This window comes from Cyprinodon tularosa, unplaced genomic scaffold (genome assembly GCF_016077235.1).
Source record: "Cyprinodon tularosa strain WSP-4 unplaced genomic scaffold, ASM1607723v1 ctg239, whole genome shotgun sequence".
Taxonomy (NCBI): Eukaryota; Metazoa; Chordata; class Actinopteri; order Cyprinodontiformes; family Cyprinodontidae; genus Cyprinodon; species Cyprinodon tularosa.
In genome coordinates, this window is record NW_024038892.1 from 1,270,375 (window position 1) to 1,292,843 (window position 22,469).

At 39.1% G+C, this 22,469-nt stretch overlaps 1 protein-coding gene across 4 annotated transcripts in view; it reads right to left on the reverse strand.

Annotated features, from left to right (window-relative positions):
• Positions 1-22,469, reverse strand: part of lrp1ab (low density lipoprotein receptor-related protein 1Ab) — a 121,313-nt gene that overhangs the window by 87,006 nt on the left and 11,838 nt on the right. For all 4 annotated transcript variants that reach the window (XM_038287411.1, XM_038287408.1, XM_038287409.1 and 1 more), the window contains exon 2: positions 19,398-19,538. In XM_038287411.1, coding sequence (XP_038143339.1) covers positions 19,398-19,538 — 141 coding nt within the window. The remainder of the gene's footprint in view (positions 1-19,397; positions 19,539-22,469) is intronic.

Consider the following 22,469-nt stretch of genomic DNA (forward strand, 5'->3'; position numbering starts at 1 on the left):
ATCTAGATACCAATGAATGCACCACCAATAAAAGCATATCTAAATTAGAATAAGTTAGAAGAGTTTCAGTAGTTTCACTGATCAAGGTATGATTATAAGGGGGAAAAAAACGTGTAAGATGTCTTGTACCACTAGTTAAACTTGATTGTATGGACAGGAGATGAAAAGAAGGCAATCTTTCTTCAAATGTTTGCTTCTTTCAACACCTCCGACTCTGGACTCAACCATCCCCCACCCCTCAGGACTTGTATACTTATGCAATGACCTTAAATTTAGAGCTCCCGTTGATCCTTTATCCTGAGTTTAAAAAGCCTGCGTTTCCTTCTGCTCTGGGGTTCCATGGCCGCCCCTGACTGACTCTAATAAAGTCTCCTGTCAGCTCCAGTTATGATGTTATACCAGCTGACAGACAGGTCTGTTGTCGGATCAACTCCCAGTCTTTTGGAATCAGATTTTACAGAAGACTCCACAAAAACCCAATTACTAGAAAAAAAAAAAAGAAAAAAGAAAAAACAGAGAACACAGCCTATTAAAGGTTGCACTAATTGTTAATACAACATGAATCAGCTAGTTATTTAATAGTTATCTACTCAAGTAAATAACTATGGATAAATAAAACGATATTTATCCACTATACTGCCATTGCCCTTATTGTTAAAGTACAGACTTTCTGTTAGATTGATAGATACTGTTAAAGTACAGAAACATATTAGGGATTCACCGTAGGTTTGGTGCTTATATTCAGCACTGGAGCAGTCAATCTAATCAGCATGTATGTGAAATGTTCTAACCAAGCACTGTGACATATTCAAGGTATCTTGTACGTTTGCAGACTAATAGCTTTTAAAAACCACTGCAAAGTGTTTACAAGATTTCTCAGAGCAGAGGGTTATCCTTTTGCCACAGAGAGAAAAAGCATCTTCATTGTCACAGATATTAACAAAAACATGTTAAAGTCTAATGTATTCATTTGGTTTGGATTGTATGTGTTTTATGGATAGACCAAAAAAAAAAACTAGAGCATAATTATAGTAATCGTGGAAAAAATGTTACATTGGTTTTCAAATAGTTCTTTGCAAAATTAAGTTTGTAACACTAAGGGTTTTCTGTTTTTGCTTGTTCTTCTTTGCAGAATACCTTAAAGTAAGTAAGATTAAAAAGCAATTGTGAGCTTGCATTGATTTTTAAGTCTTACCACAAACGGTTGGAACAATTTATAACAATTCTATAATATGAATGTTCTTTGACCTAAAACTCATCTATTATAGCTTTGATTGGATGTTAACGGCTGTTGTTGTAATGGTTCAATTTATCTTTATTTTTTTTTTATGAATCAACTCATCAGCTATAGTCATTTAATCTTCATGACGCTGTCATCTTGGTGACACAAAGTGTCTCCCCCAGTACTTCGTTTGTAGGGGAGAGAATATTAACCTAGAAAAGCCGTTTTAATTCTTTGTAGAATTCAAATTGAACAACACGGATCAATCTGGGAAGGCTCCTGTAGAAACTGTTACTAAAAGGGAGGGATATTCAATACAATTCTTCCAGGTGATTGGGTGCCTGCCTCCCATGATGAGTTTTTAGCCAATCACAGCAGCAGGAGCAACTTGATTTGTTTTACAACTAGAGGAGTTAACCGATTTAACAGACTCTTACTAAATCCAGTTGGGAGGAACGCGCAATCTTCCATCTACAAAAGAAGAAATCTTTTGGGGTATTCCAGTTAAAACTGGTGCAGCCTTGTTCGTTTTGCTTTCAGCCTTCCACACCTGGTTGACAAAGTGACATCATACACGCTCCCGCATTTCATTGGTCTGAAATATTTCTGTATTGCAGCAAACACATCTGCTGGTTCCTGGCAAGATTCATTTTTGGGAATTTGGGAATCCACAAATCTCATGACAATTTATCTTCCTTGCAAGGCAGAGACACTATAACTCTGGTCTCATTTCAGCAAAGCAACATTCTTCACATTGTGCTGTGTCCTACATGGTTTGATCATTTAGCTCTATATAGATCTCTTCAGCTCCTCTAAAGCCACTATGGGCCTCTTAAGAAATTCTCTGATGAATGTTCTCCTTGCCTGATATGCCAGTTTAAATGGATGGCTTTGCACTGTAAGGTTCACAGTTGTATCATAGTGAATTTCGACTTTTGTACAATGGCTTTTATGATGGATAGGTATTATTGAGGGGTTTAATTTGTTTTGTCAAAAGTGTACTTTGGTTTTGTGCTACAATTTCCTGATCTATCAAATGAGATAATCAAATATTAGGTTCAACTGCTTGGCTTTGATATGAAAATAAGTACTCAAAGTCGAGGGCTATTATTAAAATATTTAGAGGGCACTGCATTAAAAAGTGGTCTAATCAAAGTGACGATGTCACAAACGGCTAAACGAACATAATCTCTGCAGACAAGAGGAGCGGCCGAAGATGAGGACAGTCAAGAAGTCAGTCCAGTTTTTCCGTGCATAGTTCAGGAAAGGAACACAAAGGGAAACTGAAGAGATGAAACGATGGAAAGAAGGAGACAGGGTGTGGAGGAGACAGCAGAGGAGGAGAAGTGGTGCCTGCGTGGCGTGAGAAAGCCCTGTGTTTGTGGTGTGTTATAGGCTGGTGAGGCTGAGGAAGGCTCAGGGCCACAGACCGGAGGGATTTAAAGAGCTTTGCTTCTTCCTCTGTGGAGGCAGTGCATCATCCGCTGCCTCTACAGCCCCTTGTGCCCCTGCCTGGTGCCCCCTGCGTCTACAGCTACATCCCTGATTACAGGTCATGAAAGGACCATCTTTACAGAAGGAGGATCAGAATCCAACAAAGCCATTTCCATTTTCCTCCTTAGCTCAAATGCAAATCTTTCATTTTCCCTCCCCCAGCACGTCATTTGTCCACTACAAACTACAAGCCCAGCAGTGGGCTCACTCCATCATCCTCAGGCTCAGACATAGCGGTCACACAGAGCAGGACATGATATAGACTGTTTAGAGGTATCTCAAGGGCATATGATGGGCAGATAATCAAGCTGCGAGGCCCCAAGCCCCCTGTCGAGACCCTTTTAGCAGTTCGCTTTCAAGACACGTTTTGTTGCGAGTGTGTGTGGGCCACCACAACACAGTATAGCTATGTTTAGGGGGTATTTTTCAGGAAACTGTCCTGCTATAGCCATGACATATAAACAAACATTACAGCCAGTTGTCTGGCTCCAACTAATCAGTGAAAATTTTAAATCTTTAATATCTGGTACAGATTAGGCTGCAATTATTATTAAATGACTTTGGTCCCATTGGCCTGGGGTAACTTAGTTTCATTATGATGCTACATTCCAAGGAATATCCACTCAAAATGACTTTCCAGCATCAACAAGGATGATGAATTGAAGTGTGTTCATGTTTATGTATTTAAGACATGCAGAAACACTTTAGGCCAGCTTGGTAAATTGCACTCCCCATTTCTCATAGATATATTTAAACCAAGGAGTATCTGACTTTTTCATGAATAAGGTGATAAATAGCATAAAAATACTACAAATTGCACATATAAAAAACTAAACTGAATCTTATGTATTGAACCCCATTTTCAATTCAATTCAGTTTATTTATATAGCGCCAATTCACAACACGTCATCTCAAGGCATACAGTCAAATTGATTCAAAGTTTTCTATCTAAGGAAAACCAGTTGATTGCATCGACTCATTGACTCAAATGCAATCCCTCACACTAAGCATGCTTGTAGCGACATTGGAGAGGAAAAACTCCCTTTTAACAGGAAGAAACCTCCAGCAGAACCAGGGTCAGTGTGCGCGGCCATCTCCCGAGGCCGACTGGGGTTCAAGGAGACAGAGACTTTTTAAATCTTTTTAGTTCTGATTTTTAGCTTGAGTCAGTTGACTAATGGAAAATAGCTGTGTTTCCATCAGAATGTGTTTAAAGAAACTCTTAAAATGTGAAAAAAAAAAAAGAAAATACTAATTAGAGGTGTTTCCATCCACTGGAGAAAGTGTAATATATTTTTACCTTACACTTGGCTATAATTAACAGAAAGCAAATGTAGGAAACTAACAGAGTCTGAAGATCAAAGTCAAAGTCAAAGTCAAGTCAAAAAGCCTTTATTGTCATTATATTCTGTGACAAATACAATGAGATTTGGGACTTCCATAACAGCTACCGTGAAATAAAAATAAAATAAAAATATATAGATATATTAAAAGGAAAGGAAATGTAAACAGTTACAAAAAATATATATAAATATATTAAAAGGAAATGTAAACAGTGAAAAGGAAATGTAAACAGTGAAAAGGAAATGTAAAACAGTACTGGCACAGATTGTGGGGGGGGGGATAGTGCAAAACAGGTGTAAAGTGACCGACAGTGCAGGTCGGAGTTGAGGGGGGGCAATGGCTTGGGGAATAATGCAAACCAGGTGAAAAGTGTCCGTCAGTGCAGGTCGGAGTTGAGGGCGGCAATGGCTCGGGGGAAGAAACTGTTCTTGAGTCTGTTTGTCCTGATCCTCATTTGCCTGTAGCGCCTTCCAGAGGGCAACAGGTCAAACAGGGTGGAGCCAGGGTGGGAGCTGTCCTTGGAGATGGCCCTGGCTCTGCTGAGGCACCGGGTGGAGTAAATGTCTGCCAGGGAGGGGAGAGGGCGACCGATAATCCTCTGCGCCGCCTTTATCACCCTCTGCAGCCTCTCCCTGTCGGCAGCGGTGGAGCTGCCGAACCATACTATGATGCAGTAGGTCAGCAAGCTCTCGATGGAGGAGCGGTAGAAGGCCAGCAGCAGATCAGAGTTGAGGTTATACCTTCTGAGGATTCTCAGGAAGTGTAACCTTTGCCGGGCCTTCTTGATGATGGTGGTGATGTTCTCTGACCAGGTGATGCGGTCAGAGATGTGGACGCCGAGGTATTTGACGCTGTGAACCCTCTCCACCTGCTCGCCGTTGATGAAGAGGGGAGCTGGCTCAGGGCTGTGCCCCCTGAAGTCTATGATGAGCTCGTTGGTTTTCTTGGTGTTCAGAGTCAGATTGTTCTCTGAGCACCAATCAGCCAGCTTCAGGACCTCCTCTCTGTAGGCGGCCTCGTCGCCCCTGGAGATGAGACCGACCACAGCGGTATCGTCTGCGTACTTGATGATCTGGTTGTGGTTGTGGATCGGTCTGCAATCGTGGGTATAGAGGCAGAAGAGGAGGGGGCTCAGCACACAGCCCTGTGGGGAGCCGATGCTCAGCGTGCGGGTGGAGGAGAGGTGGGGGCCAACTCTCACAGCCTGGGGTCGGTCGGTCAGGAAGTTGTTAATCCAGGCACATGTGAGAGGGGGGAGTCCAAGGGAGCCCAGTTTGATGATGAGTCTGTCCGGGAGGATGGTGTTAAAGGCCGAGCTGTAATCCACAAAGAGCATCCGGACGTAGCTCTGCTGCTGCTCCAGGTGGTTCACAGCAGAGTGGAGAGCCACGGCAACGGCGTCCTCTGTGGATCGGTTGGCCCGGTATGCAAACTGTTGGGGATCCAGGTGTGGGGGGAGACAGTCCTTGATGTGCTGAAGAACCAGCTTCTCAAAGCACTTCATGATTACCGGAGTGAGGGCCACTGGGCGGTAATCATTCAGGCTGGTGATGGCAGACTTCTTCGGCACTGGGATGATGGTGGAGGTTTTCAGGCGGGACGGAACGGTGGCTTGGGCCAAGGACAGGTTGAAGAGCCTGGTGAAGGTGGGGGCGAGCTCGCCCGCGCATGCCTTTAGCACCTTGCCAGGGACTCCGTCTGGGCCTGCGGCCTTCCTGGGGTTCACTGCCAGTAGCACCTTCCTGACGTTGTGCTCCTGGACAGTGAGTGGGGGGGTGTCAGCGCTGGGTGGGGGAGGGGACAGGGCAGGGACAGGGGAGGGCCGCTGGGATTCTCCAAACCGAGCAAAGAAGCTGTTTAGCTCCTCTGACAGCTGTGCGCCCTGTTGTTCAGTTTGAACGACGCTGCCCCTGAAGTTGGTGATCTCCTGGATGCCCTGCCACACCTTACGGGTATTGTTACTGGACAGTTGGGACTCCAGCCATTGTCTGTGGTCTTCTTTAGCCTCTTTGACCCCTCTCTTCAGCTCAGCTCTGGCAGCACTATACAGAGCTCTGTCTCCTGACCTGAAGGCGGCGTCACGGGCTCTAAGAAGGGAGCGGACCTGACTGGTCATCCAGGGCTTCTGGTTGGGGAAGACCCGGATAGTTTTGGTCACAGTCACATTACTGGTGCTCAATATCAATAACAGACATATCAATATTGAGCACATTACTGGTGCTCAATATCAATAACAGCTCAAGATCAATAACAGACCCTTTTAAAGAAAGTTTGGCAAGCAGGTTAGTTGTAGTTACTTTATCATGTCAGTATTAGGGATGTTCGATGCCATCCAGAGAAGTCGAAAGAAGAATGTGACTCTAATGGGAACCACCACTAAAAACAGCCAATCAGTCATTTAAGGTATTTATTTGCTATGTAAGAAATTATTATTACCATTTTTCCGAGAAAAAAAAAATCAACTCAAAAGTTTTTTTTTGCAAAAGTGTATTCAAATAGATACTTACAAATGTGCATAAAAAGCATTGATGGAAACATGTCTATTAACAAATAAGAAGCCCTGAACATTTCAAAAATAACTTTACACCAGCGCTTTTTGATGGATTTTATCCAGTGGAGTAATACAATCTAATTTGCTTACACTAGGCTATTAACAGTTACTCCACAGAAATGTTTTAATATCAGAAAGGTCAAAAAGGTCAGGGACAAAAAATTTCAAATTTCATTAGTTAAGCTAAAAATCAAAGGGACGAATTTCCCTGCACCCGATGGCTTGACATGACTGTTATTTACAACTGGCAGCTATCTTTAGTTAACAGCTCATTCTCTTTCTCTGAATGGACACTGAAAACCCTGAAAGCAGAAAAGAAGGAAGCGTATTTGCATGACTAAGATGCATTGAACCACTTCTTTGTAGTTCCCTTTTAATGCTAAACCAGGGCTAAAAAAGTCCAACGAGGAATTAGCCCCAGACAATTGTTGTGTAAGGTGTTTTTGATGTTGAAAGAGATTCCTCAGTGGCAAGCAGCCCTCAAGATGGAGAAAGTGCTTACATCTGAAGGCTTATTCAAACATCTGTTCCCATTCTCTGGCTCAACCACAATGAATGTGGTTCACGCAAGAATCATAATTGTACACAGACTCGACAGAAAACAGGAGTCTGTCTATTTTCATAGGGACTGCTCTGAGGGAGAAATATGAGCAGTAATCTCAATTTTGACTAAGCAACATCTTAGAATGGCTGTAGAATGGCTTAAAATTAAAGCCATGGCTGTCAACATCTTCCAGTTGCTTGTGTTAGTATTTTGGAAGAAGGGCTACACTGGCTATTTTCATTCATGTCTCTTTTAAGAAAGGAATAAACACAAGAAAAATGGCTAAATAATTGTGAATACATTTTTTTATTATTTGAAGGAGCAAAAGGGGGGAAACCGTATATCAAACAATTTTATAGAGGTCTTTTTTAACGTTCTACTAAAAAGGTAAGAATGGAGCTTTGATATTGGAGGGTATGCATGCACTTAAAAAGTATTTTACACTCAATTACCAGTTTTGACACCAGCCAGTGTTATTATACTAAAAGAGAATACAAATACATTTCAGCTACAATGAAAACCTTTCCTGAAGGGTTCTGGTAAAACAGAAACAGTTTACGTAAACTATCGAACAGACTCAGTCATGCATAGAAATGCTAAATCATTCCAGATGACAGATGAGCTGAATCATTCAGCTCAAAGAACCTCTCGTTAGAACCAAGTTAGGTGGAATACCACGTTTGAGGGTATAACAGATTAACTCTTGAAGCATAATAGCCATGGTAGTTGAGGACATGACCAGGTGACTTTCCAGACAGGCAAAAACAAGAAAGCAGAGAGAAAAAATTAATCAACAATGGACAAAAACAGAAGTAAAGAAATTTTGCCTGCCTTGGTGAGTCACTTTATCAGGTATGAGATTTAAATAATATGGGAATTTGCCATGAACAACAAGAAAATATAGATCTGGTATCAACTTTTCAGGCTTTTGTATGCAGTGCAAGCAACTTCCTTGCACATTTTGGACACCTTGAAGCAAACTGAGCATCATTAAAAAAACAGAATAAAAAGAAAACAAAAAACAACAAAACTGGTAATTGAGTGTAAGAGTTTTCTTACTGACCATCTCAATCCCTCTATGGGGACTGAGGCCCCATATTATGAGGGCTATATCCAGGAGGATGATGCACAACATTACAAAAGCTCAAATCAACTTTTTTTCTCAACAAGAAAAATTAGTTCATATTACTCCAACACCGTCTACAGTAACCAGACCTTAAAACTTAAAGCACCTTTGAGACTTGGCAAAACGGGTGATGCACATCAAGAATGTGCAGCCCAATTAATCTGCAGCAACAATGAGATGTTATTTAAATTTCAACTTGAATCTCTGAGAAATATTTCAGACATCTTTTTCAAGTTGAGGTGGTTCTGAAAGTAAAATGGGCTCCAATCGTGTCTTAGAAAAATTCTTTACCTTAACAAGGGAAAGACATTACATTTAAAGAACAAAAACCTGCCCTTTGCTCTAAAAACATCTCCCAAGCTCAAGGTAATCAAAGAAGGCCAAAATGTTTAAACAGGAAAACCATCTGATCATATGTTAAATAAGTGGTTGGATTTATTTTATGCACTATTATCCATTTATTGAAATCTCATGTCTAAAACAACACTAAAGTTCTGCACGTAATAATGAAAAAAGATTACTCAACACTCATTACTCAACGCAATATTCAAGATGTAAGATAAGCTTTAGATCACACTATCAGTTATGAATTCCCCACAATGATTCTGTTATCTTTTTAATCATTAGAATGTCAACACCACTCTGCAACTTATAGCATCTTAGCTGCCAAAATAATATATGAGGTGTGGATATTAATGGCAATGGTGAAATCCAACCACTACTCGTAGAAATGAACATTGTTTGCTATAAACCACATATATACATAATACAATGTTGTGGGCTCTCTGGACGAACAAAACCAAATAGCTACACAACTCATTGGCATGAAGAGACTAAATAATTACCCTACCAAATTATTGGCAGTCCTTGTCAATGGAGCCATTATATAAAACTGATATAGTGATGATGATGTGAGGTATGTGATGATTTCAGCAACACAGAGGGACTAACTTTGTAGTAAACTGAAACGGGTCTATGGGAGAACAGGCTTAGTTGCTCACAAAAATAAAGGGAACAAGTAAACAACACAATAAAACTTCAATCAAATCAAACTTCTGTGACATCAAACTGTCCACTTAGGAAGCAATACTGACTGAAAATCTATTTCACATGCCGTTGTGCAAATGGAATAGCCAACAGGAGGAAATGGTTGGCAAATAGCAAGACACAATCAAAGGAGTGGTTCTTAAGATGAAGAACCCCTTTTCAGTACCTATGCTTTAGTTTGTGGCTGATGTTATGATCACTTTTGAATGTTAGTGATGCTTTCACACTTGTGGTAGCATTAGACGGACTCTACAACCCACACAAAGGGCTCAGATAGGCCAGCTCATCCAGGATGGCACATCAATGCGAACTGCGGCAAGAAGGTTTGCTCTGTCTGTCTGTATAGTCTCTAAAGGCTGTAGGCGCTACCAGGAGACAGACCAGTACACCAGGGCACCAACCCACCAGCAGGGCCTCTACCTCCGCCTTTGTGCAAAAGGTAACAGGAGGAGCACTGCCAGAGCCCTGCAAAATTATTTCCAGCAGGCCACAAATGTGCAAGTGTCTGCACAAACGGTTAGAAACCAACTACATGGGATGGTATGAGGTTTCAAGGTCCACTGATGGGGGATGTGCCACAGCCCAGGACACTTGGCCCGTACAGGACACTTGACGTTTGCCAGAGAATACCAGGATTGGCAAATTCACCACTTGCACTCTGTGCTCCTCTCAGATGAAAGTAGGTTCACACTGAGCACATGCAACAGATGTGACAGTCTGGAGACAGCATGGAGAGCAATCTGCTGCCTGCAACATCCTTCAGCAGGACCGGTTTGGCAGTGGGTCCTTAATGGTGTGGGGTGACAATTCTGGTTGTTGTGCAGGCCTCTATGTGCTCGCCAGAGGTGGCATGACTGCCAGTAGGTACCAAGATGATCCTCAGACCCCAGACCATATGCTACTACGGTTGGCACTGGGTTCCTTTTAATGCAAGACAATGCTAGACCACATGTGGCTGGAGTGTGTCAGCAGTTCCTGCAAGATGGTGAAGCTATGGATTGGCGTGCACGTTCCACAGACCTGAATCCGATTGAGCACATCTGGGACATCATTTCTCAAGTCATCCACCAATGTCACGTTGCACCATAGACTGTCCAGGAGTTGACTGGCTGGATGTGCTCTCCGAGTCCTCTGACGTGGGAGCTGGCTCGGAGCTCTTCTGCCTAGCTGTGTGTTCGGGACAGACAACCGCCTGTGGAGGTGGTTGACATTTGCCTTTTGTATCACTGCTTCTTTCTGTATGTCTGGCGCTGTCTCCTTGAATCCCAATCGGCTTTGGCAGGTGGCCGCTCACACTGAGCCTGGTTCTGCTGGAGGTTTCTTCCTGTTAAAAGGGAGTTTTTCCTTGCCACTGTCGCTACAAGCATGTTTAGTGTGAGGGATTGCCTTCAAGTCAATGAGTCGATGCAATGAACTGGTTTTCCTTGGAAAGAAAACTTTGAATCAATTTCACTCTATGATCTGGTTAAATTGTCTCTGTAAATTGCCTTGAGATGACATGTGTTGTGAATTGGGGCTATAAAATGTTTGAATTGAACTGAATTGTGTTGGCGAAATCTTTGGTCCAGGTCTTGGAGGAGATCCGTCAGGAGACCATCCACCACTTCATAAGGAGCATGCTCAGTCACTGTAGGGATTGTCATACAGGCACGCGGTGGCCACATACGATACTTAGCCTCATTTTTACCTATTTTAAGTGTGTGACTCAAACTCCAGGCCTCTATTGGTTAATACATTTTATTTCCATTGATGATTTTTCTGTGATTTTGTTGTCAGCACATTTAGTTTTGTAAAGAACAAAGAATTCAAGGACAATATTTCATTCATTCAGATCTTGGATCTGTCATTTGAGTGTTCCCTTTATTCTTTCGAGCTGTGTATTTCAAAGGTTGCAGTAGACTGCTCCAAAAAACTAGAGTTGAGCTGAGGTAATACATATGTATGCATGATGCCATCCCTCTGACTGCCTGAACTGCACATCATTGGTGGGTAACATGTCAGTCATCGCCTGGGCTCAAATCATTCAGATAAATAAACACCAAAGCCAAGTATGTACTTCTATCCTATGTACTTTAGACATTTAAACCACTATTTTCAACATATTCTACGGTGAGATAAACTATTGTTCCTGTAAGCTAGGTCACCCTGTGAATATTATTCAGAGCACAGCCCCACTTCTTTTTTCACCCTTTGTTTTTGAGCTTACAACACCTCATTTGTGGCAAATTAGTGGCCTAATTTGCATATTAATAAAAACAATATCCATTAAATGCATCAAGATTCTGGACAAGCCATGGCAACTCAGCATGTAAGAGGACTGCCAAGAGTGTTTGTTGCTTGCTCAGGAAAGCAACATCCAATGTCTGAGCCTGGCCTGAGAACTAAATTATTTAACTGAAATCTTGTATTTAAATACAATACAGACAAACCAAAAAAATAAATAAAAGAAGAATGATTTAATGACAGAAAAAAGACAAATTTATGTGGAATTGCTTTATAGATAAATAGTCATAAAGAGCACAGCTATCTCCTCATGAAAGCACCTTTATCTCCAATCTATAGCATACATAACAAAAATAGTTTTTTTTTTTATCTATTTAAATGCCAGATTTTGCAATTAAAGCACTTTAGAAAAAATATTAAAAGAATAAAAATTAAAATGTTTGGGGAATGGATGATTAATATCCTTTCATCAGCAAGGGGCATGCAAAAATTGGGAAAAAACATGTATCATCAAGTTTTAGGTGCAAAGTAAATTGAATCAACTTTGTAACTTTGACACATAAAAAGCTTGTCAGATTATTGTTTTTGTTCTATTAAAGTATTTTTACAGTTTTTTTATGAATGCAGGAATGGTTGGAGCCTGTATTTTATATATATATTATATATATATATATATATATATATATATATATATAACAAACATCTATTTTTTCATTACAGATTATAGTCAACATAGTCTAAACGTAGATGTAATTGATAAAAAAATTATACAGAGGCAAAGGCTATTATAGCAGGTTTTCTATTAAATGACCTACTATTGCAAAATGGTAGGAATACAGAAAATATCCTCAAACGAAGAATTTCTTTAGGAAAACAAAGCATGATATCCGGAAGGAACTTAAACACTAGAAAATAAAAAGAATAAATATATTTTGAATGCCAGTAAATGGGACAAAATGCAATGGGAAATATTACTCTACTTAACATAAAACTGTCTGAAAGACATGAAGGGAAAAAAAGAGGAAAAAATAAACCATCTAAAATATAATAACCTTGCCAAAATTTATATAACCTGAATAAACATACCAAAAAGAAATCCTAAATTAAGTTTCAAAAACACAAAAATGTCAAGGAACCCAGAAGGGTTAAAGTTCTCTGGTGAAACTTACCTCTAGCGATAACATCTGAAATGTTGAGTAACACTACAAAGAAATAAACATTACGCAACATAATCTTTCATTTTACTACCAAAAAAATATCGGATTTGAATTAAAGAATAACACTGAGAGACATTTTAAGATAAGTTTTACTGCTGTACAAGAAACAAAAATGATTTTTTGAATACCTTCTTCCATTTTAATTAAGACAAAAATGAGTTCTACATTCTTTTCTGTGTTTTTGGCATCATGGTTTCGAGAAAAATCCCTTCCTGAGGCGTTTGTTTAAACATGTCCCAAACCACTGTTTAATTCTGTTTTAATGTTGATAGCCAACCAGAGGAGCAAACACCTATAATCACAGCATTATCTCCAATTCAGGTGGATTGTTATACGGTTTATGAAAGAAAAAAAGGTTTTCTGAGACATAAAAGGCAAAAAAAGAAAATGATCTAATTCTATTTCACTTTAATTCTGGTTTGTACTGCTTGTGTCCTTCTCCAATTGTCCCCCCACCCAAGTCTCTTGATAAATTGGCCATTGTGATGCTTTGGTTATCCTACAGAATGCTTGAAAAGTGAAATTACCAACCTAATTTTATAAGTCACCTTTAGACTTGAGTGTTATTATAGAAACTTTATAACTTGAGTTTATTAAGATGAATTATAGACTTAAGACAATTTTGTTTCTCCTAGATTTTGTTCAGTGTTCAAGACTTTACATGCAGCCAATGTGATGGGTGTTGGAAATGTACATCTCTGTCTCTTGTGGGTCCTTGATCCACACTTCTAGAAGCTATTGGGGGAAGTAAGTATCCTGCTCAGCACCATACTGTCTCGAGATCTAATTGCCAGTCATTTCCAAGCTGTTCATCAAAGCTGTAATTATGCTAAGGAGCTAAAGACAGACTTCTGCTTCTGTAGTGGAGTTCTGGCTCTGCTTCCCATGAGCAGCTGACATGTTGGTGGTGCATGTCAGCATCTTTGGACTGTGGGTTGTTTATATGTTGGATCCGGAGTGAGGCTGAGAGGTCTGTTAACCATACTGTCATACGTTTTTCCCTTCAGTAAATGTGCTTTAAGCAGGCGTGACTCATTCTGGCATCCAACCATATTTCAGACCATGCATTTTAATCAAATTCATATTATTGGATAACGTGGTTAAATTATAGTCACATCTCGGTACATTACAATAAAATTTAAAAGTTTTTTTTTTTTTTTTTTTTTTTTCAGTTAATACCAAAAACAGATCTCATAATATAGGTTTGCCTACACAAGCTGTGATATTTTAGATAATTGTCTGTTAATTTTATGATTATAGCTCACAGCAAACATAGATCGACATTGATTAAATGATTAACAATCCAATCACATCCATGTAAAATGAAGATGTTTATCCACATTTTCATCTTCATTTAGAAATTGAAAAGGCATAACTATGGTAAACAGGTAATCTATGATTATTATAATCTTAGTCTACTGCCTGCAAAAACTTATGCTACATTCAGACCACACATTGCAGAATCCACAGTAGCAGCTAGTTCACGACCAGAGTCAATGGTTGACGCGCATCAAGGCGCAGGAAAAGGTCACGCAGCGCGTTTTGAGCAGCAGGAGCAGCGTGTCTGAGCATCTGACATGATTCAGAAGCTGCAGGAGCTGGAGTTGGAAAAATTTAACTTTTGCTGCTTGACGTGCCACATGAACCAATCAGAGCAGCTAATCTTGGGGCTGGCAGGGAGACAGACACAGCGCTGCAGTTGCACATCGCTATGATCACTCCTCTGAAATAGTTTTTTAACAGCTAAATTAACTTAAAATGTCGAAACCTGCTGGCAAAACATGTTCGATTTTCTTATTCTGGTGAATGCAGTTTGGTTCCTGTTAAAAACACCTTAAAATCGTCGCGAACAGAATTAGAAAATAGCGAAGAGGCGACCAGGTCAGCAATGAAGCAGCAGAAGCTGTGTGGCTGATTCCAGTACTTGCGGCCTGAATGTAGAATTATTCATTAAAATAAGCCAAGCGAGTCTCTCGATCTCATCCGCCAATATTACAGGCGATGAAAGGATAGGGTAGCTGCACCCAAAACGCAACAGATCCACCTTTTGAGCGCAGCTCAAGCAGCAAAGATGCTTCAGCCGCACGTCAGAACTAAAGGTGTACAAGCATCAAAAATGTGTGCGGCTTACATAGCAATACATCTAAAATGGTCAAATAATAATATAGTTCTTTTTTTGAGTTGAAGTCAATTTAAATAAATGTTAGATGGCCAGATTAGTGTAGTGAATTGGATGGAACATCTTGACAGACTTTGTGATACCTGCAAACATTGTATAGTCATCTGAACAACTAGATACAACATTGCATCTTGATAAAGGTGCTGATTTACACTTTTTACTTAGACTAAACTCAAAATATTCCTTCAAAAAAAATTCCTTTGCATATTTAACAATGTGAAACAGCAGTTCCAATTTGCAAATGATTAGAACAAAATCAGTTTGCCCAGAATGAACATTAGCTTAACAAAAAACTGGATTTGAAAATTTAATTGAAAAAACTGGGACCTGAAAACGACATAAGCAGAAAAAAAAAACTCCTTGACAAAAAGTTCTCCAAAGTGTTTTACTCTTGTATACATTTTAAGTCTCATATAGGGTGAACCCTATGAAGAAAGACATTTAATAATATCAGGTAGTAATTACTGACTCAGAAAACTAATGTTGGAGAGGACGCCCCTGTACTAAAAAGTGAAACAGCTGGTCGAGCAGTGCAGTGCACCAGTGTGAAAGTGTAATTGAGCAGAACATATCTTGATGTTCTGGTAAAACACTGCCCTCCTCTTCTCCCTGCACAGGATGAATCACACCATTGTCTGACTCACTAAATTACATAAGTGCTATGGAAAACTCATTCAGTTCAGCTGCCTAACATAAAAGAGCCCAAACTGGATGAATATGGCTTGAGTGAATGAATTAGGTGTTGCACACTTAGATGAAATTGCCTGAGATCGCTGGTATTTACATAACCAAACAGATTATTTCCTTATCCACTAAAGGTTTTGTCAGGTGTAACAACACATCCAGCTCTTGAGACGAGATCATATGAAATCAGACTTCTGTCAGAAGGGCACACACACAATACTCATATGAGCTGTTTTAACTAACACACACCTGTGGCATCTCTGCATTTTGGGCCACCAGATGTCGCTGTGGAGCTCTATGCTTTATTAATAAGTAATAGGATTACTATTCTGTGGATAGAAAAGAATTCAATTTTTATTGTTGTTGCACTATCACAAGTACAAAGCAACGAAATTAACTCTCTGCATTAACCCATCCCATTGGGGAGCAGTGGGATACCAGTATGCGGCGCCTGGGGAGCAGTGTGGGGTTATGGGTCTTGCTCAGGGACCCTGAGTGGCAGTCTGTTGGAGTGTGTGGGACTGAAACTCAGAACCTCCGAGGTCCAAGCACAATGCTCTAACCAATAGGTCACCACTCTCTCTACTTTATAGAGTGATATTCTGTAAATAACTTACTCTTTACCAGTAAGAATATCTTGTTAACATTTTCTATATGTAGAGCTAAATCTTTGCCACAATACGATAAGGAGCTAAATCTGCCTGATGTGCTCTGGCCGCCGGGCCAGTCCAACAACGTTTGTTAAAATAACTAATCCAACTACAACAAGAGTATGTCCTACAAGTTTGTAGTAGAAAGTCAAGGGGCTAACGCCAAGTGTTTCTTTAAACATGCCTGCTCTTTGAATGAGATAAACCTAGCCATCCAGCCATTAGGTTTAGAAGAAAAAAGTTGATTGCTCAAACTGATGATCATGCGGCAGTCATGAATGGGTACATCTTTGGAATTCAGACACTGATTAAAGAACTGTATTCAAATGTGCAATATGTGCATTGAAAAGCACACCAGTTTTTCTGGTTCTGCTGCAAGCTTGCTCTACAAGAACTACAGATCTGAAAATCTTCTTTGTCGATTTGACTGTTTTTACATTTTTCTTTAACTCTCCTAAAATAATTGGTGCACAGACATCCAATTTGCATATCTCAAGGCCACCAGCCACCCAGTTTTTCCTGACAGTAGGCTGACAAGGAAAGGAGATACAAGAGAGGGGGAGAGACAGGCGGCAAAGGACCACAGGCCGGATTCAAACCCGGGTCGGCCGCGTTGAGGACTAAGGCCAACCTGAACGCCCGTGGAATTTTTTAAAAACAGAACTCTAAATCCTTTTTGGGAGAACCGTGCGGATATCAAGAAGTAGAAAAAATACGAACAGAGACTGAATGGGATGCTGTTGCCACTCATGAGACACAAGTTCTTGGAAATAAAGTAAAGCCTGGAACTGATCTGAAGTCGGTATACAGTAATTCAGAGTTGCATACAGGAAATGCCCAGTCTCTGCTGCAGTTTATATATGATAACAACCTACATGATCTCTTTTCAGAGACTGTGCTACAGCTCGAAATTGTTATCACAACACCAATGATCACCGCTGAGTCAGAGACGAACTTTTCAATGCCGAAAAGAGCCCAAGACATTTATACAAAACACAAAAGGGCAACAAAGGTTTAATGCACTGGCTATGCTCTAAATTCATAACTAATTAATTCATGGATTTTTAGACTTTGACAAAAGAGTTATTAAAAAGTTTGCCCAGATGAAAGAAAGACATGCAACCTTTCTGTTGAAGAAAGGATAAACACTGGTGAGATAACCTTTTCGGTTAAAATTTAAATGTTTGGATTAGATTTAAATAATATAAAATTTGTGTGTTGATAGCTATTTTATACACTTCATTTAAAATTAATCAAAGACTGGATCACTCAATAATTAGTTACTGCAAATAGGTGTTGAGATTTTGGGCCCGATCAAACTAGGTACTTGAAGTATTAAATAGCCATTTAAATTAGCAATGAACACAATGTAAACCTCAGCGTCATCAAGGCCAATTTCTAAGCCAGTTGCAGTAGACGCACAAACAATTTTGTAAACAGAGAAGAAACAAAATCCAAACAGCCTTTAAGCATTGTGAGTAGTAGCCAAGGAGATGCTACGTTTAGTGTTTTTAGTAGCTAATGGCTAACCAAACGCTGTCTTCTCTGTAATTACAGATCAATGGCATCTTTTCTAAAAATCTGTTTTTTCTACCCATTATTGAAATTGTGAAATAGTAGGTTAGTTAGAAAGATGTAAAATGGATGCTAAATTTAGCCATGCAAATGGCCCACAGTGAGTCAAAGGATGGAGTTTCAAAGTACTTAAAAGTTCAGATCTCCTCTCACTCTGTGTGTTTGGCTGTCATAGCAAAGACTTTATGATTATATAACTGATTAATGTCAGGCAGCCAGTGGAGAGGCCTTTATTAGTCAGCTCACTTAACATCAGCAAGGAACTGATAAGTAACTCAGTTATTGCACACTCAAAATAGTTAGTAGTTACTGGTTAAAGTACTTAACAGTTACTTTTTATTATCTTAGTATGATCGAAGTAAATGTGGTATATAAAAAAGTATAACTTGATTTGATCTAATACAGGGTTAAATCATTAATTAAATAATCAATTTAAGGGACTTTATTTCAAAAAAAAAAAAATGTATATTAGTATGTACCTTTTTGGTTTGTGGTGTGACATGTGAGTTGCAATATAATTATGTAGATGTGATTATTTTTTTCTGCCTATATCATAAAAAATCAATAAAGGAAACTGGGTGTTTTGAAACTTTCTATCTTTGCAAGTTAACAGCCTTTAACTAGCTAAAAAAACAGGTAGATGGCAAAAAAGTAATGGTTTTCAGAATGTTAAAAAAAAACATAGAATATACATTGCAGTAGAATTGAACAGGGGCTACCCTATTCCAAAAATCAACTGAGCAGAACTGTATGATCCTAGGATTTTTAACGGAAAGAAGCAGAACACCATTCAAGCGCATTAAGAACAACATGTGGGCAGCTGGCTGTCAATCATTTTTGAGGAAAGTAGGTGAAGAAATTAGATTTTTTTTTTAGACTAAAATGTTTCTAACGGACATATAAAATCTTTATTTTTTTCAATAAAAAATCAATGCAGTTACTAATGTTGTTATTAAGTAACAACAATAGTTAATACCAGCTGTTGCCTCTGTGTTAATATGTACTTCGTTTCATGTCTATAATCTAGCCTTTAATTTTTGGTGTCAGTTGCTTGTCTTTGCTTCCATATTATGAAGAAAAAGCTTTGTGGCATGAGAGATGTAAGGTTTGGCAGTAAGCAGATGGTAAAAATCACCATTGGTGTCTGCATTTAAACAAAAGGAATGTTTTTACCAAGAATAGTTTATAAGCGAGGGCCGGCAGATGTCAGTGTAAGTGGCTGAAACCTAGACTTCTCAGACTGTAAAAAGCCTAGATGAGAGTAGACAGATCACAGAGCTTTCAGACTAAACAATGCAGCATAATTAGAGCAATAATTCAGCAAAGCAGTGCCCTTTCCAGAAAGGGCAAAACTAGCATCCTTACTCAGGCACAAATGAAACTGTCTCCATGTTGTATTGTCTCTGCACAGCAATTTGCAGACAACAACTTATACTGCCATGTGTAGATAAAGGAAGCTGCACCAAATAAAACTAATAATTCTAACTGGACTGGACGTGACAAAACCCTGCAGTTTTGGTTGTTTATGAGGGTGTACTCACAAATATCTGGTGATTCATCAGAGCCATCTGGACAGTCCTTCTCCCCATCACAACGCCAACCTTTGGAGATACAGGTCACCTGGTCTTTACAAGCAAACTGTTTAGGATTGCAAGTCTTTGGAGGGTCATCTGATTCAGGACCTAAAAGAGAAACAGGTCAGAGAAAACAGGTTAATGAATATTTGGCTGTAAATCTTATGAAGTTAATAAAACATTTTGTCTATTGTGTTCAAGCATGACTTAGATCGACAATGTCAAGCATCTAGCAAATGTTAATTTAAGTGCATAGACAATTTTTTTCTATCAAAAAACTCACAGGCACATTAAATATAAAAAATAAGGTTTCCATGTTGGCAACCAACAGTGGGGGCTTTTATTTCAAGGTTTGTTTTTGTTTTTTCTCCTTCCTATGCAAACATCTAATTTCTTTCAGCTTTTTATTACCCTTAAGATGTTTTTTCAATTCAAGCCACAAAGGCTCTTTCATGTGTCACTGCGAAGATATAACTGGGCACTCAGTCACCATCTGACCCATGGGAAACTGCTGCAGTGCACAGTAGTTCTGGGCAGCCAGTCAGTGCAGATTGTTGAGGTGTACCACAGGCTAGCAGTGCCACAGCAACACTCCTGACCCACCAAAACCCTGACCCCGCTCCCACGTTTTTTCCTTTTTTTTTGTTGCAAAGCACCGAGAACAAACTCTGGTAAAACATAACTTTAGTTCCCAATTGCTCTGTGAACACAGCTCCTATTTCACACATTAAAACTGTTGAATTAATCCAAGTTGAACTGAATATGCAAGTTATCTCAAATCTGTTTACCAAACTGCAAGAGTACTACTAAACAAAGTTACTTTTCTGTATAATCTCCTGAAAAAGTTCACAAAATTACTGAATAAAAGTCCCAGTTTGGCTTCACCTAAGTTACAAGGAGCCTTGAATTTGTCTAGGCTTAGAAATACATACTGAATAATATGAGTGAGTCTGGTTTAATAGTGTTAAAGTATGGTTAATATGAGTGAACCATAACTGTAATGGAGAAGAATCCTAATAAACTAAAGCAAAACAGAGGGCAGAGCAGAATGCCAGTGGGGAAAAAACTGTGATTGAGCAGAAGATATCAGAAAACCGCACAGGGCACTACTCCGTCAGCAAATAACAGGAAACTGACCATAATTCACATTTGCTTGGTAAAATTAAACAATAAAAGATGGGATAAACGTCACCTAGTCGGATTTCAGCAAAAGTATCTCAATCGTAGGGTCAGGATTTGTCGTTAACCGTTTCAAAAATTGGAACCATCCCACATCAACCATTTAGTTGGTGCTATAATGGTATGAAGGATATTTTCTTGTCAAATGTTGGGCCTCTTACTACCAGCTAAGGATTGTTTAAATACCACAGCCAACCTGACTATGATTACCTGCCTTCTCTAACTCTTTATGACCACGGTGTAGTCATGTTCTGATGGGTTCTTTAAACAGGATCATGCTCCATGTGTGAAAAAAACCTCAAATTATTCTAAATTGGTGTCTTGAAAGGTGATTTATGCTCTCCATTGATCTTAAGAATCATCAGATGTTCCTATAACAGAGCACCTCCAAGTCTTTTGTTTAATCTGTGCCAACTGAGGAAGTTATCAAGACAAAAGAGAGTCAAGCATGGCAATAGTAAGATGTCCCTAAAAAAAAGAAAAAAGCTGAATGATTGTGCATTTCTGAAAGAGGAAAATTTTATCCTTTTTAAGCCAAATCAGAATGTAAGAGCTGTGCAACACATTAAAGTGGAAAACTGTCACAAAACCACAATAGGTGCATCTCTCTCTCTGAAGAAAACAAAATTCACATGGTAGAAGTTTTCTGTTGAGCTTTTTTCTCATCCACAAGCAGGAGAAAGCATAGAAGTGACAAAGAAAATGAACTAAACTGTATAAAGAAATACTTTTCCAAGGATGACAACAACTTTGCTAAACTTCCAAGTAAGGAAGTGCAGCAAAGCCATCATCCTATTAGCGTTTTGTTGCTGCCAGTATTTACATGGTAACAATGCAAAGTGATCTCATCGTGGGTCCGATTTTTCGGAGGTGATTGTAGCATGTTGGCTCTCTGCAAAAAGAGAAAGTCCAAATGAATCTTTGAGGAACAACTTAGGGTTTTAAACAGTCTCTATGCTTTGATATATTGTTAAGCTGCCAGGGGAAAACCTTAGAAATATGCTCTAATTATGCCCTGGCTGCAAAGCATTAAAATAAACATTAAGTTTTTTTGGTTGTCAAAAAAACAAAAAAAACAAAGGTCCCAATGCTGTCTTGAAATTTAATATCTAACTTTTTGCATGTCTTTTTTTCTTTTTCTTTCATTTTTTTAATGGACTTATTTAAATGGGGTTCATAAATCTAGTTGGTTTCAGAATTTATGGTAAAATGACATTCTTCCCGTGTAATTTTCCACATCTTAAGCTGGTTTTAACATTTATCCTGTGCTTTTGTTTTTGATTAAATGCTCAATCACACAAAAATCCTTATTTCAATACACGTTTAAGTGAAATTCTGTGTTTTAACCTTAATATATTAGGCCAAGGAGAGCACTATATCTGCTAATTTTATGGTATTACGTTACATAATTACTCAAAATATTATGAACTGTTTGTAGAATGTGCAAAGGACTCCATTCTTTATCTTAAATGTTTCCAATAAAGTTAAAATGTCACAAAGTTAAAAAAAAATGCCAATTTTAGCATTTTATATCTTCGTAAGACCAAACAACATTCCAGCTGTTTGAGGTCTAGAAATGTCTAGTTTTATATAAGACTAAATCAAAACATTTCATCATGCTTAAGCCTGAAGAATGTTGTTAAGTAATCCTGTAGAAAATAAACGCTTTGTTTTGTGTGTACCAAGAAAAATATTTTCAGCTATATGGACAAAAGCAAACCAAGGTGGCAATCTGAGTGGGGGAGGTTGCTGCTGCTTTACTGTCTGTGGAAGGACAGCACCGAAGGACTCATTGTGATTCTCTGCAGGGACTCAGCCCTCACTCGCCCTGGATGACTTGCCTTCCTATGTACTTGGCAG